This window comes from Sminthopsis crassicaudata, chromosome 3 (assembly GCF_048593235.1).
Source record: "Sminthopsis crassicaudata isolate SCR6 chromosome 3, ASM4859323v1, whole genome shotgun sequence".
Classification (NCBI taxonomy): domain Eukaryota; kingdom Metazoa; phylum Chordata; class Mammalia; order Dasyuromorphia; family Dasyuridae; genus Sminthopsis; species Sminthopsis crassicaudata.
The window spans coordinates 653,300,883-653,328,068 of NC_133619.1; the positions used below are offsets into that span (position 1 = coordinate 653,300,883).

Below are 27,186 nucleotides of genomic sequence, written 5' to 3' on the forward strand. Positions count from 1 at the left end.
TAAAAGAAATTTTATATCAATTACCCATGGGTGAGGAGAAGTTAAGTGATAGCAAGGCACATTAAGAACAAGAATTAAAGGAAAGAGTCAGCAGAGATAGGAAAAATATGTGTGTATGTTAGTGGGCATGGAGGGGGCAGAGTATATGTGTGTTTAGCTGTATGTATAGTGCTAAATATGGAAAAATATTTTCTTTCTCAACTATAGCCTCTTTGAAGTGGGGAAAAGAAGAAAGGGGAGGGAGAAGAATGAAATTAAAAAGGTTTGCAGCAGAGAACAAAAGAACAATTTACTAGGAAGGAAAGAAAAGTTAGACATTCATGAATATACTTTCTTCTACTATTATATATAACTATATATGTATGTATATTATATGTTTATATGCACTTTCATAAACTGGTAATTAATTATAATATATTTTGAATCCTCCCTGATTTTCTTCTGGGCACATGAAAATGTTCTCTTTTGTTAAACAAATAAAATAAAATCTGATATTCATAATAAAAAAAAAAAAAAGAAAAACAATGCTACCCCATCAACCAATAGACTTGTGATGGAAAGAGCCATCTACATCCAAAGAGATAACTGTGGGGACTAAATGTGGATCACAACATTATATTCACCTCTTGTTGTTTGATTTTTTTTTCTTTCTCATTTTCCTTTTTTGATCTCATTTTTTCTACTGCAGCATAATAATTGTGGAAATATATAGAGAAGAATTTTACATATTGGATTATATGCTATCTAAGAGAGGAAGTGGAGGGAAGAAAGGGAGAAAATTTGGGAACACAAAGTTTTGCAAGATTGAATATTGAAAACTATCTTCATGAATTTTGACATAAAAATGTATTGTTTTTTTAAAAAATGTCCACTGTTGATCCACGCAAAAGAATGGAACCACCACCTAACAATTCTGTTCTCTCAAGATGGAAGTTATTAAAGTTGTCATTTGCCACAGAAATTTTCTTTAGAAAGTTCTCAATTACATCACACCCATCCAAATTCCTCTTTCATTGGGAATGAAATACAATTCAATGATATTTCAGAAATGAAATATAATTATGCATAGAATGGTAGTTAAAGTGACTTGGTACAAAGTGTTTCTTCACAGGGTTGTAAAGATGATCTAAGGTCTCTGCAACCACATTTAGTCTTTGATTTCATGAAAGATAAACTCTTTTTGGAACACTCTAATAAGCTGAAGGACTTGATTGACAAGCATTATGGGATGATGGAAGAAGTACTGAATGTGTCATAAGGACATCCAGATTTATAATTTGCTCTAGAATAATTGCTATGGGAAGATGAGCAAGTTTTTTCTTGCTTTTGTGTCTTACTTTCTTTTCTTTAAAATGAGAGTAGTGTTACCCTAGTTAAGTTACAGGATTGTTATGGCACAATCACAATTTACAAAAGAATTTCTGTACAAATGTAAATAACGTCATCATATCCTCTTTCATCATTTTCCTCTTCTTAAGCTCTTCCCTCTCTTTCTTCTTGCATATTTATTCTTCTCCACATTTTTAATGTAATTATCACATTTAATGTAATTCCTTTCCTGCAATTTATTTTCTCCGATTCCTTCTCTTTTTCTCTCTACTTAAATCATTTTCTTTTTTTTCTTGACCTTTGTTTTGCTCATTTTTCTTCACTTTGCAAAGATTATTCTCTCACCCATCAAATTTATCATGACACTACTTACCGGCATTGTAAAAGCTATTTCTGTCTACAGGAAGCATAAAATTTCTCATCAAAACTATGCTGAAGTATAACTCTCAAGGCTAAATATTATGAGTACATCCACAATTTTAGTAGAAGAGAATGCCCAACTCTGTGCAGTGGGAAGAGATAAGAAACAATGGCTTCACTGCCACATTGGTCTCAAGTTAAAGCATCTTCCCTGCTCCAAACAGAGAAGCATCTATTTCTTCTTACAATTTATTGACAGTACAATGAAAATTCCATTGGAGCAAGGGCTATTGGGCTTTTAGTCTTCTGATCCCCAGGTCATGGCATAGAGAGTGTAGGATTAACCTCTAGAACCTTAATTTCATATTGTAAAGTCGTCTCCATTAAGAAAACTCCATCTGCCACTGCAGGAGTAAGTTGCTAATAAATTTTTACTTTACTGAATTGTCACAAGTTTAAATGAGTCATTTCATTCTATCAGTGATCTTAAAAGTATATAATTTTATGACATTTATGTATCTGGAATGATATTTTAGGGGCTTTTGATTTAGGAATAAAACTGAGATATAATATACCTGATTCAAAATTGACAGGCATTGACCTGAGGGGCAGAATATTAAGGAACTACTGGAATAAGAGATGAGTTGTTCTGGAGATAAACTTGTCAGAAATCACTATACAATCACCAAGTTGAGGGTAGTATGAGGCAATTGGTGCCCTAAAAAATTTTCTATATGCTGCTAGAAGAACTAGTGAAAAAATACTTGGAACACGACATATGTAATTATTTAGAGAATAATCCCAGGCTTCAGGGCTTCCCAATTTAAAGATATTGGTAACAGGAGGTTCAGATCCTCTAAATTTTGGCCACTCAGCTATTACCTGTAATGGGCCAGAACTCTGTACTAGAAACAAGGATTCTTAAAAGATGCTAACTCAGTGGAATCGATAAGACGATGGTTATCTAGTTTAGCGTGGTGCTTAATAGTTCTCTAGTTCAGTACATGTACTTCGTATTTGCTATAGTTCTACAAGATTGATACCTCTTCTACAAGATTCACACCTATGATAATGTAATTATACTAGAATATCTAAACGGGGATAAACTCAGTCAGATTCATTCACTGCATCTCATACCACTGGGGTGGCAGGCCTTTCCTCCTTCATTTCTACACTGAGAGCAAGGCCCATTTATGCCAGAGATAGACTCTGAAGGACTGGGAGACAAACTCAGAAGTGCCAGGGTCAGACTCAGAAGGGCTCAAAGAAAGACTGGAAAAAGAGGGCTGGAGGCTGGAGCACAAGCACTCAGACTGAGACATACTTCAAGACAGAGACCATGGTGGTGGTGCTCCTGCTTTCCCATGGAAACCAAGACACATTTTGGAGGATGCATCCAGTATTAGGCTTAACTACCTATCAATTGCAACCATTATTTGACATTTTAAGGGGAGAGTGCTGTAAACTCACCACGCCAGTTTACAAAAGAACCCAAGAGGTTTTGAGAGAAGTTTAAACTGGCTTTATCCAATGTGGTTGAAAGAGTCACTCAAAAACCCTTAGAAATATCAGTTTTTGCTACACAAAAGGCACCCATAGCAGTCCTTCATCAAGGAGACAGTGTAATAGAGTGGGTGAATCTCCCAGCACAACCAGAAGAAAGCTTTACTCCTTACCCAGTGCTTGTGGCTAGAATTTCATTAAAGGCCATTAAGCAAGCAGTACAATTATCTGGGATAAGACCTGCCAAGATATACACCTTCTATACCAAAGTACAAATTAATGTATGCTGTGAAACCATCCCAGAGTGGCAAATTAGCCATAGCCATGGCTCCAAATTTTACACACAGGTCTCCATTAAAGATAACCAGACTATTATATAATTGGCAATGGATTCTTTTTTTTTTTTTTTATTCATTTTTCCAAATTATCCCCTCCCTCCCTCCACTCCCTCCCCCCGATGGCAGGTAATCCCATACATTTTACATGTGTTACAATATAACCTAGATACAATATATGTGTGTAAATACCATTTTCTTGTTGCACATTAATTATTAGCTTCCGAAGGTATAAGTAATCTGGGTAGATAGACAGTAGTGCTAACAATTTACATTCGCTTCCCAGTGTTCCTTCTCTGGGTGTAGTTATTTCTGTCCATCATTGATCAACTGGAAGTGAGTTAGATCTTCTTTATGTTGAAGATTTCCACTTCCATCAGAATACATCCTCATACAGTATTGTTGTTGAAGTGTATAGTGATCTTCTGGTTCTGCTCATTTCACTCAGCAACAGTTGATTTAAGTCTCTCCAAGCCTCTCTGTATTCCTCCTGCTGGTCATTTCTTACAGAGCAATAATATTCCATAACCTTCATATACCACAATTTACCCAACCATTCTCCAATGGATGGACATCCATTCAATTCCAGTTTCTAGCTACAACAAAAAGAGCTGCCACAAACATTTTGGCACATACAGGTCCCTTTCCACTCTTTAGTATTTCTTTGGGATATAATCCCAATAACAGGCAATGGATTCTTGAAGAAAAAGTTTCTAAAGTTCCTCTTAAAGGACCAACTATCTTTACAGATTGCCACAGCCCAAATAAAATGTGTAGCCTCTAATATATGTATCAGCTCTTAAAGGAACTTCAAGAGCAAGTGAGAAAGCATCCAGGTAAGATTTATATCTTGCATGTCCACTCTCATAGTGGACTTCCAGGTCATAGCCTTCTAACTATGTTGGCCAATACTCCTTTATTTCAAGAAGCCCAAGAATTTCATTCTAAATATCATTAGGCTGCACGAGTTTTATATTTACAATTTGGAATAACAAGAGAGAAAGCTAGGAGCATAGTAAAAGCCTATACATCTTGCCTTGCCTTCCTTTCCTCATTCCTATACTGTCTCCAGAGAAGAATCCTGGTGGTTTGAGAGCCAATGAAATTTGGCAAATGCATGTGACCCATTATAAATCTTTTGGTTGGTGGGGTGGAACCAAGATGGCAGGAAAGGTACACACCACTTTCTCAGCTTCTCTCATACACTCACGACCACTTATTAAATTCAGCCTCAAAAATAGAGCTTGACTGATAAAATTCACAAAGATTAGAAGTATAACAACTTACCAGCCGAAGATAATCTGGAATATCACCAGAAAAGGTTTGTCCTGAGCGGCTGGAGCAGATCAGTGCAAGGAGGGAGATAGGAGATAGGTCTGGAGAGGATCAGGGGCAGGGGTGGCCTCCATGGCTAGAGAAGTTATAGAGATGACTCTGCCATAGACTGCCTGCTCTGCCTTGATTACAAATTTGGTTCTGCACACATACATTGTATCTAGGATATGCTATAACATATTTAACATGTATAAGACTGCCTGCTATCTAGGGGAAGGGATGGAGGGAAGGAAGGGAAAAATTGGAACAGAAGTGAGTACAAGGGATAATGTTGTAAAAAAATTACCTATGCATATGTACTGTCAAAAAAAAGTTATAATTATAAAATAAAATAAAAAAGAAATGCTAGTTTTGGCAATAAGAGTTGAGAAGAGATTAAAGGAATTAGAATAGGTAATGAGGAAACTAAATTATCACTCTTTGCTGATGATATGATGGTATACTTAGAGAACCCCAGAGATTCTACTAAAAAGCTATTAGAAATAATCCATACCTTTAGCAAAGTTGCAGGATACAAAATAAACCCATATAAGTCATCAGCATTCTTATATATCACTAACAAAATCCAACATTTAGAGATACAAAGAGAAATTCCATTTAAAGTAACTATTGATAGAATAAAATATTTAGGAATCTGTCTTCCAAGGGAAGATCAGAAACTATATGAGCAAAACTATAAAACACTTTTCACACAGATAAAGTCAGATCTAACCAATTGGAAAAATATTAAATGCTCTTGGATAGGGGGAACAAATATAATAAAGATGACAATTTCGCACTATAACATTCAGACTCCCAAAAAACTATTTTAATGACCTAGAAAAAATAACAACAAAGTTCATATGGAAAAACAAAAGGTCAAGAATTTCAAGGGAATTAATGAAAAAAAAATCAAATGAAAGTGGCCTAGGTGTACCAGATCTAAAATTATATTATAAAGCAGTGGTTACCAAAACCATTTGGTATTGGCTAAGAAATAGACTAGTTGATCAGTGGAATAGGTTAGGTTCAAAGGACAAAACAGCCAATAACTTTAATAATTTAGTGTTTGACAAACCCAAAGACCCAAGCTTTTGTGATAAAAACTCACTGTTTGACAAAAATTGCTGGAAAAATTGAAAATTAGTATGGCAGAAACGAGGCATTGATCCACACTTAACACCATACACCAAGATAAGGTCAAAATGGGTTCATGACCTAGGCATAAACAATGAGACTATAAATAAATTGGAAAAACATAGGATAGTTTACCTCTCAGGCCTGTGGAAGAGGAAAGAATTTGTTTATTTATTTATTTGTTTATTTATTTATTTTTTGAGGCTGGGGTTAAGTGACTTGTCCAGGGTCACACAGCTAGGAAGTGTTAAGTGTCTGAGATCAGATTTGAATTCAGGTCCTCCTAAATTCAGGGCTGGTGATCTATCCACTGGGCAACCTAGCTGCCCTAAGGAAAGAATTTATGACCAAAGAAGAACTAGAGATCATTATTGATCACAAAATAGAAAATTTTGATCATATCAAATTGAAAAGTTTTTGTACAAACAAAACTAATGCAGAAAAGATCAGAAGGGAAGCAATAAACTAGGAAAACATTTTTACAGTCAAAGGTTCTGATAAAGGCCTCATTTCCAAAATATATAGAGAATTGACTATAATTTATAAGAAATTAAGCCATTCTCCACTTGACAAAGGGTCAAAGGATATGAACAGACAATTCTCAGACAAAGAAATTGAAACTATTTCTAGTCATATGAAAAAATGCTCCAAGTCATTATTAATCAAAGAAATGAAAATTAAGATAACTCTGAGATAACACTACACACCTGTCAGATTAGATAGAATGACAGGGAAAGATAATGTGGAATGTTGGAGGGGATGTGGGAAAACTGGACAGTGATACATTGATGGTGGAATTGTGAATACATCCAGCCATTCTGGAGAGCAATTTGGAACTATGCTCAAAAAGTTATCAAACTGTGCATACCCTTTGATCCAGCAGTGTAACTACTGGGCTTATATTCCAAAGAGATTTTAAAGAAGGAAAAGGGACCTGTATGTGCAAAAATGTTTGTGGCAGCCCTTTTTGTAGTGGCCAGAAGCTGGAAACTGAGTGGATGCCCATCAATTGGAGAATGGCTGAATAAATTATGGTATATGAATATTATGCAATGTTATTGTTCTATAAGAAATGACCAGCAGGATGATTTCAGAAAGTCCTGGAGAGACTTACAAGAACTGATGCTGAGTGAAATGAGCAGGACCAAGAGATCATTATATACTTCAAGAACAATACTATATAATGATCAATTCTGATGGACATGTTCCTCTTCAACAATGAGATGAAACAAATCAGTTCCAATAGAGTAGTAGAGCTGAACCAGCTACACCCAGCGAAAGAACTCTGGGAGATGGTTATGAACCACTACATAGAATTCCCAATCCCTCTATTTTTGTGCACCTGCATTTTTTATTTCCTTCACAGGCTAATTGTACACTATTTCAAAGTCCTATTCTTTTTGTACAGCAAAATAACTGTTTGGACATGTATACATATACTGTATTTAACTTATACTTTAACATATTTAACCTGTGTTGGTCAACCTCCAATCTGGGGGAAGAGATGGAGGGAAAGAGGGGAAAAGTTGGAACAAAAGGTTTTGCAATTGTCAGTTCTGAAAAATTACACATGCATATATCTTTTAAATGAAAAGCAATAAAAATAAAATAAAATAAAATAAATCTTTTGGTCGTCTGTCTTTTACCCATGTTGTGGTAGACACCTTTTCAGGATTCACTTTTGCAATACCAGCAGCAAAAGAGAAAGCCCCAGTGGTCACTGAATTCCTTATACAAGCATTTGCAGTTATGGGTGTGACACAAGCAATAAAAACAGATAATGGACCTGCATATACTTTTAAACATTTTGCATGCTTTTGTGCACAGAATAAGATTTTACACACCACTGGCATACCTTTTAATGCTCAAGTACAAGCAATGGTAGAGAGGAGAAACAGAGACATTAAGATGCTCCTCCAAAAACAAAAGAAAGGGGAACCACAGGTAAGCCTAGAGAACTTCTAAATCTAGCTCTTTATACTATTAACTTGATTCTTGACAAAGATGCACCGGCTCTGGAGACAGGTTTTATAACCCACTAGAAGGGCAATGTCCAGTGTGAGCAGCTCCACCATCTTTAGAGAATCACCAGGTGATGTGGAGAGACCCAAAAAGTGGTGAATGGAAGGGACCAGATAGGTTAACTGCTTGTGGGAGAGGGTTTGCTTGTATCTGGACAGATGGAGAAGGAATCAGATGGATGCCAATGAGCCGTGTTCGCCTTGTCCATAGGAGAGAGACAGAGCAGATCCTTGAAACAAAAGAGAAGACCCAAAAAACATCAGGTGGTTCCATTGCTGACTGTGCCTACCACTGAAAGAGCCTGGCAGTTATGGCGTTTGACTCATGGACGTCAAAAATTGTTGGACTTCAAAATCCTCAGGAATCATTGGATTCTCTGAGACATGATAAGGTTGTTGTAGGACTTCAAAACCCTCAGGAATCATTGGATTCTCTAAGACATGATAAGACTGTTGTAGGACCTGAAAACCCTCAGGAATCATTGGATTTTCTGAGAAATGATAAGACTGTTGCAGGACTTCAAAATATGCAGGAATAATTGGATTCCCTAACGTATAAAAAGATTGTTGCAGGATTTCCACATTGAGCCTGTACTGGCTGTGGGGAGAATCATCACTAATAGCCTGTGTGTTATTGCTATGTGCTTGTGTAATACCTCCCATGCTAATGGGTTTGTGCAACACAGAAACACTAACAATATCTGGCATGACTCCCCACTTCCCTTTGGTGCTTTCATCTCCCTTCCTGAGGAATCAGGGAGGGAATGATCATCTCCTTTTTACTGCTTTCACCTCCCTTCCTGAGAAGTCAGGGGGAGCATGATCACCTCCTTTTTGGTATTCTTATCTCCCTAAGAAGTCAGGGATGGCGTGACTACCTGTGTTCTAAAACAAAAGAAAGCAGGAGATATAAAGGGCTGAAACTCTTGAGTTGATGCACTGAGGTCGGACAAGCAAACACTTCAGGCTAATTACCGATTGCACAATTCTCTGTTAGCATATTCTTGGAAAATGACCCTTCCCACTGTTCTGTGCTGGCTCAATCTTTTGTGGAGGGCTTAGAGGGTGGAGTAAGAAAAGCCAGAGTTACTTTTGGTGATAGAAGAAAAGAAAGAAGGTCATGGAGATTTCTGTGTCCATTCCCTTCACTTCTACCCCTAAAGACCAAGAAAAAAGACTAAGGACTTTTACATATCCTGACTGGCTGATTCTAAGGTATCCAGAGTGTTAACTCAATCTTCACACACTTCACTACATATATATATATATATATATATATATATATATATACATATATATATAGTAGATAAATTCCCCAGCTTGTAATTTAAAATCCTGAACTTTGTAATTCCAACTTTCCAAGATAATTTCATATAATCTCTTATAACATATTATATGTTTTTGCAAAATTGCCCAACTGGATCTACTCAAATGAATTTGCTTCTAACTAATTTTCTTCATTTTCAGCTCCATTCCTTTCTGAAGAAAATCCACTTCAACAATAGTGCTGGATAGAGCACCAGCCTTAAATTCAGGAGGACCCGAGTTCAAATCTGGCCTCAGACACTTAACACTTCCTAGCTGTCTGACCCTGGGCAAGTCACTTAGCCCCAGCCTCAGGAAAAAAAAATAGTGCTGGAAACCAGGTGTTCAACTATGTGACCTTTGATAATGATACCGAAAACCTGGTGAAAGTGGAGGAGTTTATTCCTCAGGCTCACTAGGCCAAAATTTCATCATCCAGGAAAAGGCCATAGTGTGACACAAAGGGAAAGGAAAGGTGAAGAAGGACTAAAATGTTTGTTTTTATGAAATATGTAAATGTAATATAGCCATCCAAGAAGGTCATCAGGATTTTAATATTTATGTCATACCATGTCACTCCTTTAAAAATATACTAACTTCCTTCTGAGAGCTGGATTCTTTTCCTAGTAGAGGCAATGACACAATTAAAAGACAAAATTCAGTCAACAAAGGAAATTTGACAAAAACATAAATTTTAGTATTATGGAATAGGACAAACTATGTGATCAAGTTAGTAAAAATAGCTTAGTCACTTATTGTTAGGATTATAAGGTAAGAACTCAGGTTGTCTGGACAGTGACAAGGTGAGAACTCAGGTTGACTTGACAGTTCTCTGGCTCAGACCTTTGGTGTGGGCCTTTAAAGGGAGTTTATACCTTAGGAATTCTAAGAGGAGCAAGTTCATTGGTGGAAGTATTTCCTCACGCCCCATTGAGTTCTCACATGCCTATACTCTGGGAGGATAAAAGAAGGGCAGCATTGGGACTGAGAGAATCTACTCTGGGATAGAGTTGTGGCGCCAGGCAGGCTGAAAGGAGACCAGTCTGATTTGGGGAAGGACAAGAGCTGGAGGAGATTCAGAGCTCCCAAGAAACCTGCGCACAGAGGAAAAGATTTTACAGATCTCCTCCCAGAGAAGGATTATAATTGAGCAAACGACCAGACCCTCACAATTCAAGAACTTTACCTATTGGTGCCCAATGTGGGGCAAGGACTTTTGCTTATCCTGACAAGGACTTATTCTGAGCCCTTCAGAGGAGCTAGCCCAGACCTTCACATTTAAGGACTTATTCTGAGCTCTTCAGAAGAGATAGACCAGACCATTGCAATTTGGCGCCCGAAAAGGGCAGACATGATCCTGATTCCAGTGGAAAAACATCCAATTCAAATTCCAGTGGAAAAGACTTTCTGACACAAAAATAACCGTAACAAGGAAACTTTGTTAAAAGCTTAAGTGAGTGTTCAAATAAGGAACTTAACTTGTTAAGGGCTAAACCAGCAATCTCTTATAGCTGAAATGGGGCAGATGTTAGTTAAAGACAATCCCTCGACCTCAGCCAACTCAGCCCTAGCCTCAGCTCCAGCCCCACTCAGGAGTGGTATTATAGAGAGTATAATTAAGATAATTGAAGAGCAGAGTTTACTTGTAACCTGGGTACAGATTGCTAAACTCTTGGCTGCATTAAGACGTGTCCTCTTGTTTCTTAGAGGAAGAAAAAATAAATGTAGACAACTGGAAGCTAGTGGGACTTGAAATGAAAGAATTTCACACAAAAAAATGGACCTCGTTCAATTTGTGCAGAGGTATTTTATATCTACAATGTAGTTCAATTAGCTTTAAGCTATCGAGCAAGTTGTAGGAGAAGGAAAAGTTTTAAAAATGAACAGAGGAGGAAGTGTGAGGAAAAAAGGAAAGATCAAAATCTTGCCTAAGAGCAAGAGGATTTAAATGAGGAATTAGGGTATGATTCTCTAGAAGAAGCTTCAACCCCGCCTAGAGAGCAGATTATTGATTGGCCCACATCAACTCCACCTTCAGGGGTGGAGGAAGAAGGAGGAGGGGAAGAGGCAGAAACACAAACAGAATGGCCTGTGAAGCAGCCTATGACAAGATTAGAAAAGGCATTGGTTAAAGCTAAGAGAGAAGGACAAGATATAAGTGATTTTATACATGCATATCCTGTGATTGAAGGGATTGACTCTGTAGGTCAAAAAAAGGAGAAAATATGCACCTTTAGATTTGAATAAAATTAAAGATTTGAAAAAAAGTTGTACCCTTTATGGGGCTACTTCAGCTTATGTTAAAATGTTACTAGATGGTTTGTCTTATAAAGTCCTAACCCCGAATGATTGGAAATCCATAGCAAGGACATGTCTAGAACCTGGACAAAACTTATTGTGACTTGCAGAGTTTCATGAATTATGTAAGATCCAAGTTAGATGCAATTTGGAAATAGGAGTTAACGCACAATTCACTTTTGAGTAATTAGCTGGTGAAGGTCAATATGGAGAGAATTCAGAACAGATTAATTATATCATGACAATATATGAGCAAATTGCTAAGGCTGCAATAAAAGTTTGGGGTGTCCTCCCTGGACAGAAAGATTGGGGAGAGGCTTTCACTAAAATAGAGCAAGCCCCCTTTTGCGGATTTTGTGGGACATCTGCAAACTGCTGTCAAAAGAACTATTGGAGTAAATTCAGCTACAGAAATAATGACCAGACATCTGGCTAAGGAAAAGGCCAATGAGATTTGCAAAAGAATTATATGGGGATTAGACAAAGATGCTCCTTTAGAGGAGATCATAAGATGATGTGCTACAGTGGGATCAAATGCTTTTTACACCCAGACTGTGATGAACATGGAAAGACAGGGTCCCTCTTGGCAAAGGACTTCTACAGAAATTCGTCGATGTTTTCAATGTGGAAAAATTGGGCATCTAGGAGCTCAATGTAGATATGAAGATAGAGTGAGAAGACAAAGTGAAAGAAGACCTAAAATTCCATGTCCAAAATGTCACAAAGGCTTTCACTGGGCCTCAGAATGCAGATTGACTCAGGGAAATGAGAAGTGGGGCCCAGATCCAAGATATCGGGAGGGTTAAGAATAGGTGGAGCATGATGGCAACTGAGGTTACACCCAAAAAGCTTTTAGAAGGTCAGGACTCTGATTTGATCAACCAGCAGAAAAGCAATCACATGGAAGAAAGGGATTACCTAATAAGTCAGCCAAAAAGCAATCAGATAGCAGAAATGGATTACATTTGAGGAGAATACAGGCCTTTTAAACCAACAGGGCAGTGTCCAGTGCAAACAGCTCCACTGTAATTGCCAGATGATGAGAAGAGATTTACAAAGTGATAAATAGAAGGAAATTAGATAGGTTACCTGCCTGGGAGTGAGGGTTTGCTTGTATTTTAACATACAGAAGGAAAACAGATGAAGAAGGAAACAGATAGGTGGCAACAAGCACCTGGAGAGAGACAGAAAAAGAGAAAGACCTCAAAGCAAAGGAGAAGATCTAAGAAACATCTGACACTGAAAGAGCATGGCTAATAAGAAGACTGTTAAAGAACTTTAAAACCAGCAGGAATCATTGGATTCCTAACACAAGATGAGACTAATGGACAATGGACTTATGGACATTTATAAATTCTCAATTTATAATTATTTGATCATGTTATTTATTACATACTTCTAGTATGTATTATGTTACTATGTTACTATGTGCTTATGTAATTTATGTAATTATGTGTAATACCTCCCATATTGATGGATTTATATTTCAAGGTTATGACTACCCTATGTTCTAAGTCAAAAGAAAGGGGGAGATGTTAGGATTATAAGGTGAGAACTCAGGTTGTCTGGACAATTACAAGGTGAGAACTCAGGTTGACTTGACAGTTCTCTGGCTCAGTCCTTTGGTTCGGGCCTTTAAAGGGAGTTTACACCTTAGGAATTCTAAGAGGAGCAAGTTCATTGGTGGAAATATTTCCTACGCCCCATTGAGTTCTCACATGTCTATTCTCTGGGAGGATAAAAGAAGGCGGCACTTGAGAGATGGAGAGTCTTGTCTGGGCCAAATCTGGGGCAGCTCTCTGGAGGGAGAGAAAGTCTCTACTCCAGGTCAGAGTTGGCGGCAGTTGACACAGCAGATCTCCTCCCAGAGAGCGATCCGCAGTTCTGGAGACAACAGAACTTTACAACTTATAGGTTTTATTGTGATGAGGCAAGCAATTCAGAGAATGTACAGTTAGTCTTTTCTATCAAGAGAGCAGGAAAGAAATACAAATGCTTTCATACTAATTTAAGAAAAGAGAAAGATGAAGTGACCATTCACAGTAACATGGTTATTGAAGAGAGCTGGGACTCAAACCAGTGTACTGAGTTGGAATTCAGTGACATTTTCAATTCATCTCAGCTGTTACCCCTGGATATTTACCCATTTGATTGGGTAAACCCAATGGTTGCCAAGAAGGCATCAATCTACCTATCCCAAATATTTCTGTCACTCAAAAAACTACCTGCCTTCCTAGTAGAAAAGGACCTATTTTAAGCCCAGACCTAAAACTACTCAACACAGAACTATGATTTTGGAGAAGATGCAAGTTACCCTTTAAGATATTTTAACCTGACAAAGCTGTGCATGTAGGCAGAAATTTGGGGAATGACTTGTGACAAAGGGAAAAGGATGACAATGGATAAAATTAAAATAGCCAAACCATGACCAAGTAGGATTTATACAGGAAATATAAGGCTGGTTCAATATAAGAAAACCATTAGCATAGTTGACTATATTAATAACAAAATTAACAACAAAAATGTATGATTATCTCAATAGATGCAGAAAAAGCATTTGATAAAATCTAACATTCATTCCTATTAAAAACCAATAGAGATTATAAGAACAAATGGATTTTTCCTTAAAATTAAATGAAATGGAAGAATACCTTCAAAAATATAGCTTGCCCAGATTAACAGAGGAAGAAGTAAGTAGTCTAAATAGTCCCATCTCAGAAAAAGAAAAAGAACAAGCTATTAACCAACTCCTAAGAAAAAGTCCCCAGGACCAGATGGATTTACATGTGAATTCTACCAAACATTTAAAGAACAACTAACTCCAATGCTATGTAAACTATTTGAAAAAATAGGGATTGGAGGAGTCCTAGCAAATTCCTTCTATGACACAAACATGGTACGGATACCTAAACCGGGTAGATTGAAAACTGAGAAAGAAAACTATAGACCAATTTCCTTAATGAATATTGATGCTAAAATCTTAAATAAGATATTAGCAAATAGACTTCAGAAAATCATCCCCAGGATAATACACTATGACCAAGTGGGATTTATACCAGGAATGCAGGGCTGGTTTAATATTAGGAAAACTATTAGTATAATTGACCATATTAATAATCAAATTAATAAAAACCTCAATAGATGCAGAAAAAGCATTTGATAAAATCCAAGATCCATACCTACTAAAAATGCTTGAGAGTATAGGAATAAACGGACTATTCCTTAGAATAATCAGGAGTATATATTTATGACCATCAGTAAGCATAATATGCAATAGAAATAAACTGCAACCTTTCCCAGTAAGATCAGGAGTGAAACAACATTGACCACTATCACCATTACTATTCAATATAGTACTAGAAACGCTGGCCTCGGCAATAAGAGCCAAGAAAGAAATTCAAGGAATTAGAGTAGGAAATGAGGAAATCAAACTATCACTCTTTGCAGATGACATGATGGTATACTTAGAGAACCCCAAAGACTCTGCTAAAAAGCTATTAGAAATAATTCAGAAGTTTAGCAAAGTGGCAGGATACAAAATAAATCCACATAAATCCTCAGCATTTTTATACATTACCAACACAATCCAACAGCAAGAGATACAAAGAGAAATTCCATTCAAAATAATGGTCGATAGTATAAAATATTTGGGAATATATCTACCAAAGGAGAGTCAGGAATTATATGAGCAAAATTACAAAACATTTGCCACAAAAATAAAGTCATATTTAAATAATTGGAAAGACATTCAATGCTCTTGGATAGGCTGAGTGAATATAATTAAGATGACAATATTCCCTAAACTAATCTATTTATTTAGTGCTATACCAATCATACTTCCAAGAAACTATTTAAATAACCTAGAAAAAAATAACAACAGAATTCATATGGAACAACAAAAGGTCGAGAATTTCAAGGGAAGTAATGAAAAAAAAAATAAGTGAAGATGGTCTAGCTGTACCTGATCTAGAACTGTGTTATAAAGCAACAGTCACCAAAACCATTTGGTATTGGCTAAGAAATAGACTAGTTGATCAGTGGCATAAGTTAGGTTCACAGGGCAAGATAGTGAATAAAAATAGCAATCTAGTGTTTGAAAACCCAAAGATCCCAAATTTTGGGATAAGAAGTCATTATTTGACAAAAACAGCTGGGAAAACTGGAAATTAGTATGGCAGAAACTAGGCATGGACCCACATTTAACACCACATACTAAGATTAGATCAAAATGGGTCCAAGATTTAGGCATAAAGAACGAAATCATAAATAAATTGGAGGAACATGGGATGGTTTACCTCTCAGACTTGTGGAGGAGGAAGGAGTTTGTGTCCAAGGGAGAACTAGAGACCATTATTGATCACAAAATAGAACATTTTGATTACACCAAATTAAAAAGTTTCTGCACAAACAAAACTAATGCAAACAAGATTAGAAGGGAAGTAATAAATTGGGAAAACATTTTTACAGTTAAAGGTTCTGATAAAGGCCTCATCTCCAAAATATACAGAGAATTGACTTTAATTTATAAGAAATCAAGCCATTCTCCAATTGATAAATGGTCAAAGGATATGAACAGACAATTTTCAGATGATGAAATTAAAACTATTTCCACTCATATGAAAGAGTGTTCCAAATCACTATTGATCAGAGAAATGCAAATTAAGACAACTCTGAGATATCATTACACACCTGTCAGATTGGCTAAGATGACAGGAACAAATAATGATGAATGTTGGAGGGGCTGTGGGAAAACTGGGACACTGATGCATTGTTGGTGGAGTTGTGAAAGAATCCAACCATTCTGGAGAGCAATCTGGAATTATGCCCAAAAAGTTATCAAAATTTGCATACCCTTTGACCCAGCAGTGCTACTCCTGTATGTGTCAAAATGTTTGTGGCAGCCCTTTTCATAGTGGCTAGAAGCTGGAAGATGAATGGATGTCCATCAATTGGAGAATGGTTGGGTAAATTATGGTATATGAATGTTATGGAATATTATTGTTCTGTAAGAAATGACCAACAGGAGAAATACAGAGAGGCTTGGAGAGACTTACATCAACTGATGCTGAGTGAAACGAGCAGAACAAGATCATTATACACTTCAACAATGATACTGTACGAGGATGTATGCTGATGGAAGTGGATATATTCAACATAGAGAAGAGCTAATCCAACTCCAATTGAATATTGATGGACAGAATCAGCTACATCCAGAAAAGGAACACTGGGAAATGAGTGTAAACTGTTATTTTTACCTTCTGAATCCAATTCTTCCTATACAACAAGAAATTCGGTTCTACACACATGTATTGTATCTAGAATATACTGTAATACATTTAACATGTATAAGACTTCCTGCCATCTGGGGGAGGGGGTTGGGGGAGGAAGGGAAAAAATCTGAATAGAAGTAAGTGCAAGGGATAATGTTGTAAAAAATTACCCATGCATATGTACTGTCAAAAAAAAAAAAAGTTATAATTATAAAATAAAATAAAAATTAAATTTAAAAAAATTGTCTGTAGAGGGCCAGGAGGTAAGAATCCCTTCCAGGTTTTGAGACTTATGGTAACTTGGCTCACCAAAACTCCCTTACTGAAATAACAGAGACTACTTATCAATATAAGAAATTAATGATATAGACAGTGAAGCAAAATGCAAACACTACTTTGGATTAAAAGCTAAACCTTTGAATTTAGGACAGCAAAGAATGTCCACAAGGAAACTGAAGATATTTGGGAGAAAGATACCTGAGAAAATGATATAATAAACTTTACTCTGATGCCTATCTCAACTATTTACATCTCTGTCTAAGTAACCAAGATTCAGGGCTTAATCATTTACATCATAGCAAAATTTTGTTAGGCTGTAGGAATTTTAAAAGTACACTTTGTATCAAACCCGTGAGCATTTGAGGTGTATGTGTGTGTGTGTGTGTGTGTGTGTGTGTGTGTGTGTGTGTGTGTGTGATCAATACTAAGGTATTTATGGGTTATGTATTTAGGGGCTGAAATGACTTGAAATAAATGGACTCCATGTTGGACCATCCTTGTGGGTCTCTTCCCTTCTCTACTTCTCCACTAAGACCAAGGACTCTGGCTGGTCCTGAGATGCTCTAGCTAGCTAGTTCACATGGTATATTTTGGCACTCTGTATGGAGGCTCTAGAAAGCATAGTATGTTTTGGCACCCAATGTGGGGTAGTGGCTGTGAGGCTCTGGATGAGAGGCTCTACATTCACCAGCTCAACTCATAGGATCAGTTCAGTGGAGAAGTGCCAGTGACCCGGAATAGGGTAAGTGTAAAAATAGGCAAGTGAGAAGATTTAGTAAGGGCTAAACTAGTCACTTTGCTTTTTCAGCTAAAATGAGGCAGATAGTAAGAAATGGACCTACCTCTTGAGGGAAGTATGAAACAGACTGTCAGACTTCTGGATGAGACTGGATCAGACTGACAGTCTCAACCAGTCTCCCCTCTGAGTCTGACTTTGTCCCCAGTTTAAATACCCTATTACAATTACATCATCACAGTATACTGACTATGTGTGAACTAGAGAATTACTAAATACTAAGTATATCTGTGAACTCGAGAATAATCATCTCATCAATTCCACTGAGTTAACATCTTGCTTCAAGTATACTTGTCCTGAGTTCTGGCCCTCTACAACTTTGTGTCAAATGTTTGTGGCTGCTGCTCTTAGCTTCAGTAAGAAAAACATTTCCAAAAGTTATTTTGTTACATTTCATGGATGATATCTTGGGGTGTGCAATTGAGTTGCAAATGTTAAAAGCATGTGTACAAAAGACCATAGAAACATTAAAAGAACAACCAATTGTAAATTGTACCAAGAGAAATTTCAAAAGCATGCTCCTTTTCCATATTTAGGATATGAAGTATGGCCTAAGGTGCTTAGAGTCCAAAAACTTTCTTTAAGAACAGAGAAGTTGAACACCTTAAATGACTTTCCAAAATTGACAGGAGATATCCCATGGAGGTGTCTGGTGTTAGGTTAAACTACCTATCAATTAAAACCATCATGACATTTTAAGAGGAGACCCAGCTTTAGATTCACCATGTCAGCTTACAAAAGAACCTCAAGAGACTTAATTATTATTAATTGAGACTCTAACCTCCCAGAAATCCAGTGCTGTGCTTATACTCCCAAGATAGGTCTCAGCCAGAGACCTCAGAGAGGTCAGCCTTCAAGGAACAAGAAGTGGCCTTTGATGGTACATTCTTGCTCTGATTCCTACTTCACTCAGCCCTCTAGAGCCCATTCACAAGTCAGGCTATCCTGGCTGGGGAGACATTTGAATCTGCCCAATCCTTATTCTCTGACTGCTTGCTCATTATTGAAAAGAAAAATTAATCAAATAAAAAGAGATTTTAAAAAGCTAACTGAAGCTGTGACCCTGGGAAAGTCACTTAATTCCAATTGCCTCAGCAAAAATCAAACAAAAAACAAACAAACAAACAAAAAAAACGACTGAAGAAAATCATGCATTAAAAACTAAAATGAGGCAAAGAATATGAGACATCAAAAATCGGTTAAAAAAAAAAAAAACACAACCTAAAAAGGAAGAAAAAATGAAATTGAATGTAAAGTATCACACAGTTATTGTTATTATTATTTTACATTTTGTTAAAGCTTTTTATTTACAAAACATGCCTGGGTTATTTTTCAACTTTGACCCTTGCAAACCTTTCTGTTCCAAATGTTTCCCTTCTTGCGCCCAATCCGCTCCACTCGAAGGCAGGTATTCTAATACATGTTAAATGTTCAAATTTATGTAAAACCCAATATATATACACACACATATTTATACAGTTACATTGCTGCACAAGAAAAAATTGGGTAAAGAAGGAAAAAAAAAAAAAAAACCTCTGAGAAAGAAAACAAAATGCAATCGAATATCAAGAAGAGAATCAGAATACTATGATGTGGTCCATACTCAGTTCCCACATCCTCTCTCTGGGTGTAAATGGACCTTTTTATCACTGAACAATTGGAACTGGTTTGAATCATGGTATTCTTGAAGAGAACCACGTCCATCAGGATTGATCATCATATAGTTTTGTTGCTGCTGTGTATAATGATCTCCTGGTTCTCCTCATTTTACTCAGCATCAGTTCATGTCAGTCTCTCCAGGCCTCTTGAAATCATCCTAATGGTTGTTTCTTACATAACAATAATATTCCAGAACATTCATGCACCATAATTTATTCAGCCTTTCTCCAAGGAAAGGGCATCTATTCAGTTTACAATTTCTCATCACTACAAAGAGGGCTGCCACAAACATTTCTGCATATATGGATCCCTTTCCCTTCTTTAAGATCTCTTTGGGATATAATCTCAGCACAAACACTGATGGGCCAAAGGGTATGTACAATTTGATATCTTTTTTCAACACAGTTCCAAATTGCTCTCCAGAATGGTTACATCAGTTCACAGTTCCACCAACAATATGTCAGTGCCCCAGTTTTCCCACATCCCCTCCAACATTTGTCATTACCTTTTCCTGTCATTTTAGTCGATCTGAGAGGTCAGAGATGTCTTAATTTGGATTTCTCTTCTCAGCTGTGATTGGGAGCACCTTTTCATATAACTATTTATAATTTCAGTTTTCTCATCTAACAATTCTCTGTTCATATCCTTTGATCATTTATCAATAGGGAAATGGAGAGAGTTGCAAGAAGAAATAGAAGGCAAGTCTATAATAGTGGGAGATCCAATCTTGCACTCTCAGAACTAGATAAATCAAACCACAAAACAAATAAGAAAGAAATTAAGGAGCAAAATAGAACATTAGAAAAATTGGGTATTATAGATCTTTGGAGAACCCTGAATGATGATAGAAAGGAGTATACTTTCTTCGCAGCAGTTCATGGAACCTATACAAAAATTGACCATATATTAGGACATAAAGATCTCAAAATTAAATGCAGGAAGGCAGAAATAGTAAATGCTTTCTTCTCAGATCATAATGCAATAAAAACTACATTCAACAAGAAGTTGGGGTAAATAGACCAAAAAATAATTGGAAACTAAATAATCCCTTCTTAAAGAATGATTGGGTGAAGCAGCAAATTATAGAAACTATTAATAATTTCACCCCAAATGCCTGCCATCTAGGGGAGGGGGTGGAGGGAAGGAGGGGAAAAATTCAGAACAGAAGGGAGTGCAAGGGATAATGTTGTAAAAAAAAAAAAAATTACCTATGCATATGTACTGTCCAAAAAAAGTTATAATTATAAAATTAATTTTAAAAAATAATAATTTCAACCAAGATATTGACAACGATGAGACATCATACCAAAATTTGTGGGATGTAGCTAAAGTGGTGATAAGGGGAAATTTTGTATCTTTAGAGGCTTACTTGAATAAAATAGAGAAAGGGAAAATCAATGAATTGGGCCAACAACTTAAAAAGCTAGAAAAATATCAAATTAAAAACCCACAACCAAATACTTGAAATTCTAAAATTAAAAGGAGAAATCAATAATATTGAAAGTAAAAAAAAAAAAAAAACTATTTAATTAATACATAAAACTAAGAGTTGGCTTGATGAAAAAGCCATTAAAATAGATAAACCTTAGGTAAATCTGATAGGAAAAAGGAAAGAGGAAAATCAAATTGTTAGTCTTGAAAATGAAAAGGGGGATCTTTTCACAAATGAAGAGGAAATTAGAGCAATAATAAGGACTTATTTTGCTCAACTTTATGCCAATAAATTTGATAACTTAAGTGAAATGGGTGACTACCTCCAAAAATATAGGCTTCCTAGATTAACAGAGGAGGAAATAAATTGCTTAAATAGTCCCATTTCAGAAAAAGAAATACAACAAGCTATTAATCAACTCCCCAAGAAAGTTGGCCCAGATGGATTTACATGTGAATTCTACCAAACATTTAAAGAACAATTAACCCCAATGTTATATAAAGTATTTGGAAAAATAGGGGATGAAGGAGTCCTACTAAACTCCTTTTATGACACAGATATGGTACTGATACCTAAACCAGGTAAGGTGAAAACTTAGAAAGAAAAGTATAGACCAATCTCCTTAATGAATATTGATGCTAAAATCGTAAATAAGATATTAGCAAAAAGACTTCAGAAAATCATCACCAGGAAAATAAACCATGATCAAGTAGGATGTATACCCGGAATGCAGGGCTGGTTTAATATTAGGAAAACTATTAGTATAAGTGACCATATTAATACTCAAATTAACAAAAACCATATGATCATCACAATAGATGCAGAAAAAGCATATGATAAAATACAACATCCATTCCTCCTAAAAACACTTGAGAGAATAAAAATGAATGGACTATTTCTTAAAATTGTGAGGAGCACATATTTAAAACTGTCAGTAAGGATCATATGTAATGGGGATAAACTGGAACATTCCCCAGTAAGATCAGGAGTGAAACAAGTTGCCCACTATCACCATTACTATTCAATATTGTTTTAGAGATGCTAGCCTCAGCAATAAGAGTAAAGAACTAGATTAAAGGAATAAGAGTAGGTGATGAGGAAATCAAACTATCACTCTTTGCAGATGATATGATGGTATACTTAAATAACCCCAGAGATTCTAATAAAAAGTTATTAGAAATAATTCACAACTTTAGCATAGTTGCTGGATACAAAATAAATCCACATAAATCCTCAGCATTTCGATACATCACCAAGAAAATGCAACAGCAAGAGTTACAAAGAGAAATACCATTGAAAGCAACTGTCAAGAGTATAAAATATTTGGGAATCCATCTACCAAAGAAAAGTCAGGAATTATATGAGAAAAATTACAAAACACTTGCCACAAAAATAAAGTCAAATTTAAATAATTAGAAAGATATGAAGTGCTCTTGGATAGGCCGAGTGAATATGATAAAGATGACAATACTCCCTAAATTAATCAATTTATTTAGTGTTATGCCAATCAGACTCCCAAGAAATTATTTTAATGACTTCGAAAAAGTAACAACAAAATTCCTATGGAAGAACAAAAGGTCGTGAATTTCAAGGGAATTAATGAAAAAAAAAAATCAGATGAAGATGGCCTAGCTGTAGCTGATCCAAAGCTATATTAGAAAGCAGCAGTCACCAAAACCATTTGGTATTAGCTAAGAATTAGAGTAGTTGATCAGTGGAACAGGTTAGGTTCATAGGACAAAATAGTGTACAACTATATCAATCTAGTGTTTGACAAACCCAAAGATACCAACTTTTGGGATAAGAACTCATTATTTGAAATGGACTGAATTGGTATAAATTTTATATATATTTAAGACATGAGGCCTTGATCAGGACTGTTGAATGTAAAATGTTTTCCCACTTAATTGCTTCTCTTCTAATCCTGTCTGCATTAGTTGTTTATACAAAAACTTTTTAACTTAATATCACAAAATATCTATTTTTTGTGATCAATAATGATCTCTGGTTCTATTCTATTAATTATGCTTAAATCAGGTCAACTAATCCCTCTATTCTTGTGAACAGCATTTCCATGGCATTCTTGTTGGCAAAAATGAGAAACATGAGGAATGGATCTCATTGAAAGCCATTGTGCATCAAAAATAGGCAACTTTTTAGAAAGCAATGTATATTAAAAATAACAAATTTACTTGCAAAAAGTTAGGCAAATTCTGCAGGAATGGGGAACATTTATGGGTAAGTATCTCTCAAGGTTTGTGGTTTCCAACCCCAGTTACCACCTATCTTCTATAAGGTGCACCTTTGTTTTGAGTAGAAATAAGGAACTTAGCTTGCTAACTAGTCTTTACACAAAGAAAAGTGTGCTACCAGCAGATTGGAGCACACACCCTGTCAGCTTGCACAGTCTCATACAAACTTGTTTTCATGAAAATAAATCTCCCCCCACCTCCTCCTTTCCAGCCCCCACTCAGAGCTAAAAATTAAGGAACTGATCTATAATTCTGTTATAAGACAGGAACTGAAGAACCTGGAACAGTCAGGAAGGAGAAAGAGTGGGGGAAATGGGTTCCACATTGTTTTATAAAAAAGATCCTTGAATCCATGAGATTTGATGAGACTACTGAGAATGTTTGGAAACAGAAGAGTAGAAGGTCTCCAAATTCAGAGAGTAGAATAGAAAAGATTTGACATCTTCTAAATATAAATTGCTCAAGAATATATTTGACACTGAGCAGAACCAGGAGATCATTGTACACTTCAACAACAATACTGTATGAGGATGTATTCTGATGTTAGTGCATATCTTTAACAAAGAGTAGATCTCATTCAGATCCAATTGATCAATGGACGGACAGAATCACCTACACCCAGAGAAGGACCACTAGGAAATGAGTGTAAACTGTTTGCACTTTTGTTTTTCTTCCCAGCTTATTTTTACCTTCTGAATACCATTCTTCCTGTATAACAAGAAAATTCGGTTCTGCACACATGTATTGTATCTAGGATATACTATAATATATTTAACATGTATGGCAATGCCTGCCATTTAGGGGAGGGGCTGGAGGGAAGGAGGGGAAAATTCAGAATAGAAGTGAGTGCAAGGGTTAATGTTGTAAAAAATTACCCATGCATATGTACTGACAAAAAAAGAGTTATAAATATAAAATTAATTTAATAAAAGAATATCTTTGGGGCACCTAGGTGACGTAGTAGATAGAGCACCAGCCTTGAATTCAGGAGGACTCGAGTTCAAATCTGGCCTCAGACACTTAACACTTCCTAGCTGTGTGACCCTGGGCAAGTCACTTAACCCCAGCCTCAGAAAAAGAAAAAAAAAAAAAAAGAATATCTTTGACACAAATATATTTTGGGATGACTCAGTACCAGAATTTTCCTTTGATTATTAACATTAATAATGGGAAGTTTTGCTTGGTCATTCTCTATTTCAGGTAGGTGAGAGAGGTACAAGGATTTTTTTTCCTTATAAAAAAATTTATTTTTAACATAAAAGTAAAGTGTTAGGTATAATCTACAAGTGTAGCTAAAAGAATTCTTGATTCAAGATCAAGATTTCAAAGATAGAGAATATAGAGAAAAGATAGATAGAAAATGATTTTATAATTTCTTCTAAAAATATCTTCAACACTGATGAAAATGACAACAATCAAAAACATTTCTTTTTTAATTTTGAAATTCATACAAAGGGAATCAAATGAACATTTTAAATTTACACAAAACAGAAAAATATGCCAAGGAACATATCTGCAAAGTCTGGATTTCTTGAGTAGAAATGAATTCAATGAAACATTTTTTCAAAGCTTTCTCTGTCCTTCTATTTCATTTATCATTACTGTAATAATGCCTTCCTTCTTGCCTTAGAGGATCAGGGGAGAAACAATCCCATGGCTAGTACACTTCCCACGGCTGCTAACCTCTCCTATCCAAAACAGGAAAAAGGAAAAAAAAAAAAAAAGTTTCACTGCAGTGTGTATTCTGTCATGTCTAGCAAGATGGAAGCTGAAAATAAAGGCCTTTCCACACTGATTGCATTTAAAAGGTTTCTCTTCAATGTGGACTCTCTGATGTGTAGCAAGATGGGGGCTCAATCTAAAAGTCTTTCTACACCAATTACATTCACAAGCCTTCTCTCCAATGTCAGTTTCCTTATGTCTTCCTAGAAAGAAGATATCTTTACAAGTTTTTCCACACTCAAGACTTAAAATGTTCATCAGGTTCTTTTCTAATACACATATACTGATAAGTAAGAAGAATCGAGTTCTCACTGAAAACCTTCTCACTTTTTTAAATTACGGAAAGCATTTCTTCAGTATCACTTTTCTCATGGCCACTTGTAAGGGCCCTTTAAATGGGCGGACACAGTGCATCGGGAGATTGAGGCCCAGAAATAATTTCTGTGGATATTAGGACTGCCCTTGGGCGGGATCCTGGCCATATTGAGATAGCTTCGTAATGGGTGACTCTCTCGCTGATTGGCTGTGTGTGTGACCTCACAGGCCCTATGTAAGCCCACTGCAGGCAGCAACCGCCCTCTTTAACCTGGTGCTCTTCACTCTGGCTCCCTAGCCTGGGTGGCCAAGCCAAGATGGGTAGCCAAAAGAGGTAAGGGTTTTGGTAGTGAACACATGGGTCTTCTGACCAGGTGTTCACCAGGGAACCAACAAGTCAGGGCATCAGTTAGGGCATTATGTGAGTAGGTATAATAAAGGCTTTCAAGATTACACGTGGTTGTTCTTGAGTGCGCTACCGGTTACTAAGCTATAGATTCAAGAGATTGTGGCTAGAGACCTTAGAAGGCCTCAGAGGAGGCGAGCCGGGTAGAGCTCACACTGCAAATGACAGTGGTCAAAGGTACTCTGGTGGGTCTAGGACAGACTAGTAATTGTAACTGCCAGGAAGGCATGTTACAAATGGCGCTCAACGTGGACGCATCAGAAATTATCAGGTTTTGAAAATATTTAATATTCAGAATTAAGATTCTGAAAGATCCGGTAGAAACGCCACTTAAGAGGGAAGACAGAGAAGTAATATGGACCCAGGTAAATCTGGGATCAGGCTCAAAGACACAGCTGAACATAATGCTTATATCAAGAGGTTAAAGAGCCAGATGGAAGATCTTTTAACAAAGATCACCACTGAAGAACAGCAGGAAGCTCGTAATCAAGCTCCACAAAGGCTATCCCCACACCTATTAGATATAGCTCAGAGAGGGAGCAACCTAGAGCTAATGCGTATGTATGACAGTATAGAGTATAAAATGCCACAGCAAGAGTTGCTGGAATTGCAGGTTAAACTACAGATGGAGATAGAGAAAGAAGAAAAAGCTAGGTTACTACAGATAGAACAGGAAGAGTTCAAACCAGTGGCAGAAACTAAGGAAGGAAATAAACGAATCACATGGACTTCAGTTGTAGAAATTCTTCTTAGCGTTTTGTTGGTTTACCTTGTGCATTGTTGTTTTAAGGAATTTATTGATTACTCTTTCATTGAGAAGAAGTTTAGTTCTTTTTATGTGCAAAGCTCAGGTTTGATTTTAAATCAGCCTTTGGGGAATTTTCTAATTCTTCCCTCTGCCTCACCTTCTTGGGCCAAGGGAGAAGGGGGAGGAGGAAAAGGAAGGGCGATAATATCATCAGCACTGCCCATTAATCCATTTAAAACTCCTGTGTCTTCATTTCAAAGGACAGGAGTAGGCTTTATGCCCCAAGGCAAAAAGGAATTGTGGGGTATTGAGTATAATCAGAAAAGTTTTAAAAATACAGTTGAGTTAATTTCTAAGAAACCTTACAGGGACAAGACCTTGCAGTTAGAGAGAGTGGAGTTTTATACTTGTAAAACTGCTAGGATCGTCTTTGGAGAGTTGAAACTCCTCTTTTCTTACCTCGTGGATTTTCCACTTCCACAGGTGAGCTTGATTTCCCAACCCCCCACGGGTACTTATAAAACAGTGTCTATGTCTAGAATGGGTTGGAAAATTGCTGTTTTAATCACTAGAATAAATAGACAGTGTGTGATCTTTGACCCAGGAGGAAAATATCAGATTTATTGATTCACACTCCTGGAGTACAATTCGGTATCAGAAACTCAAACTTTGATTTTTAGGCAAAAGAATTCAGGGATATAGCCG

The 27,186-nt window shown here is 36.5% G+C and overlaps 1 protein-coding gene across 1 annotated transcript in view; it reads right to left on the reverse strand.

The window, feature by feature from the left end:
* Positions 1-7,458: 7,458 nt before the first annotated feature.
* LOC141562666 (uncharacterized) overlaps positions 7,459-27,186 on the reverse strand; it is a 36,325-nt gene continuing 16,597 nt past the window's right edge. The window contains 2 exon segments of the mRNA XM_074302670.1: positions 7,459-7,470; positions 25,022-25,104. Of these exon segments, the coding sequence (XP_074158771.1) occupies positions 7,459-7,470; positions 25,022-25,104 (95 nt within the window).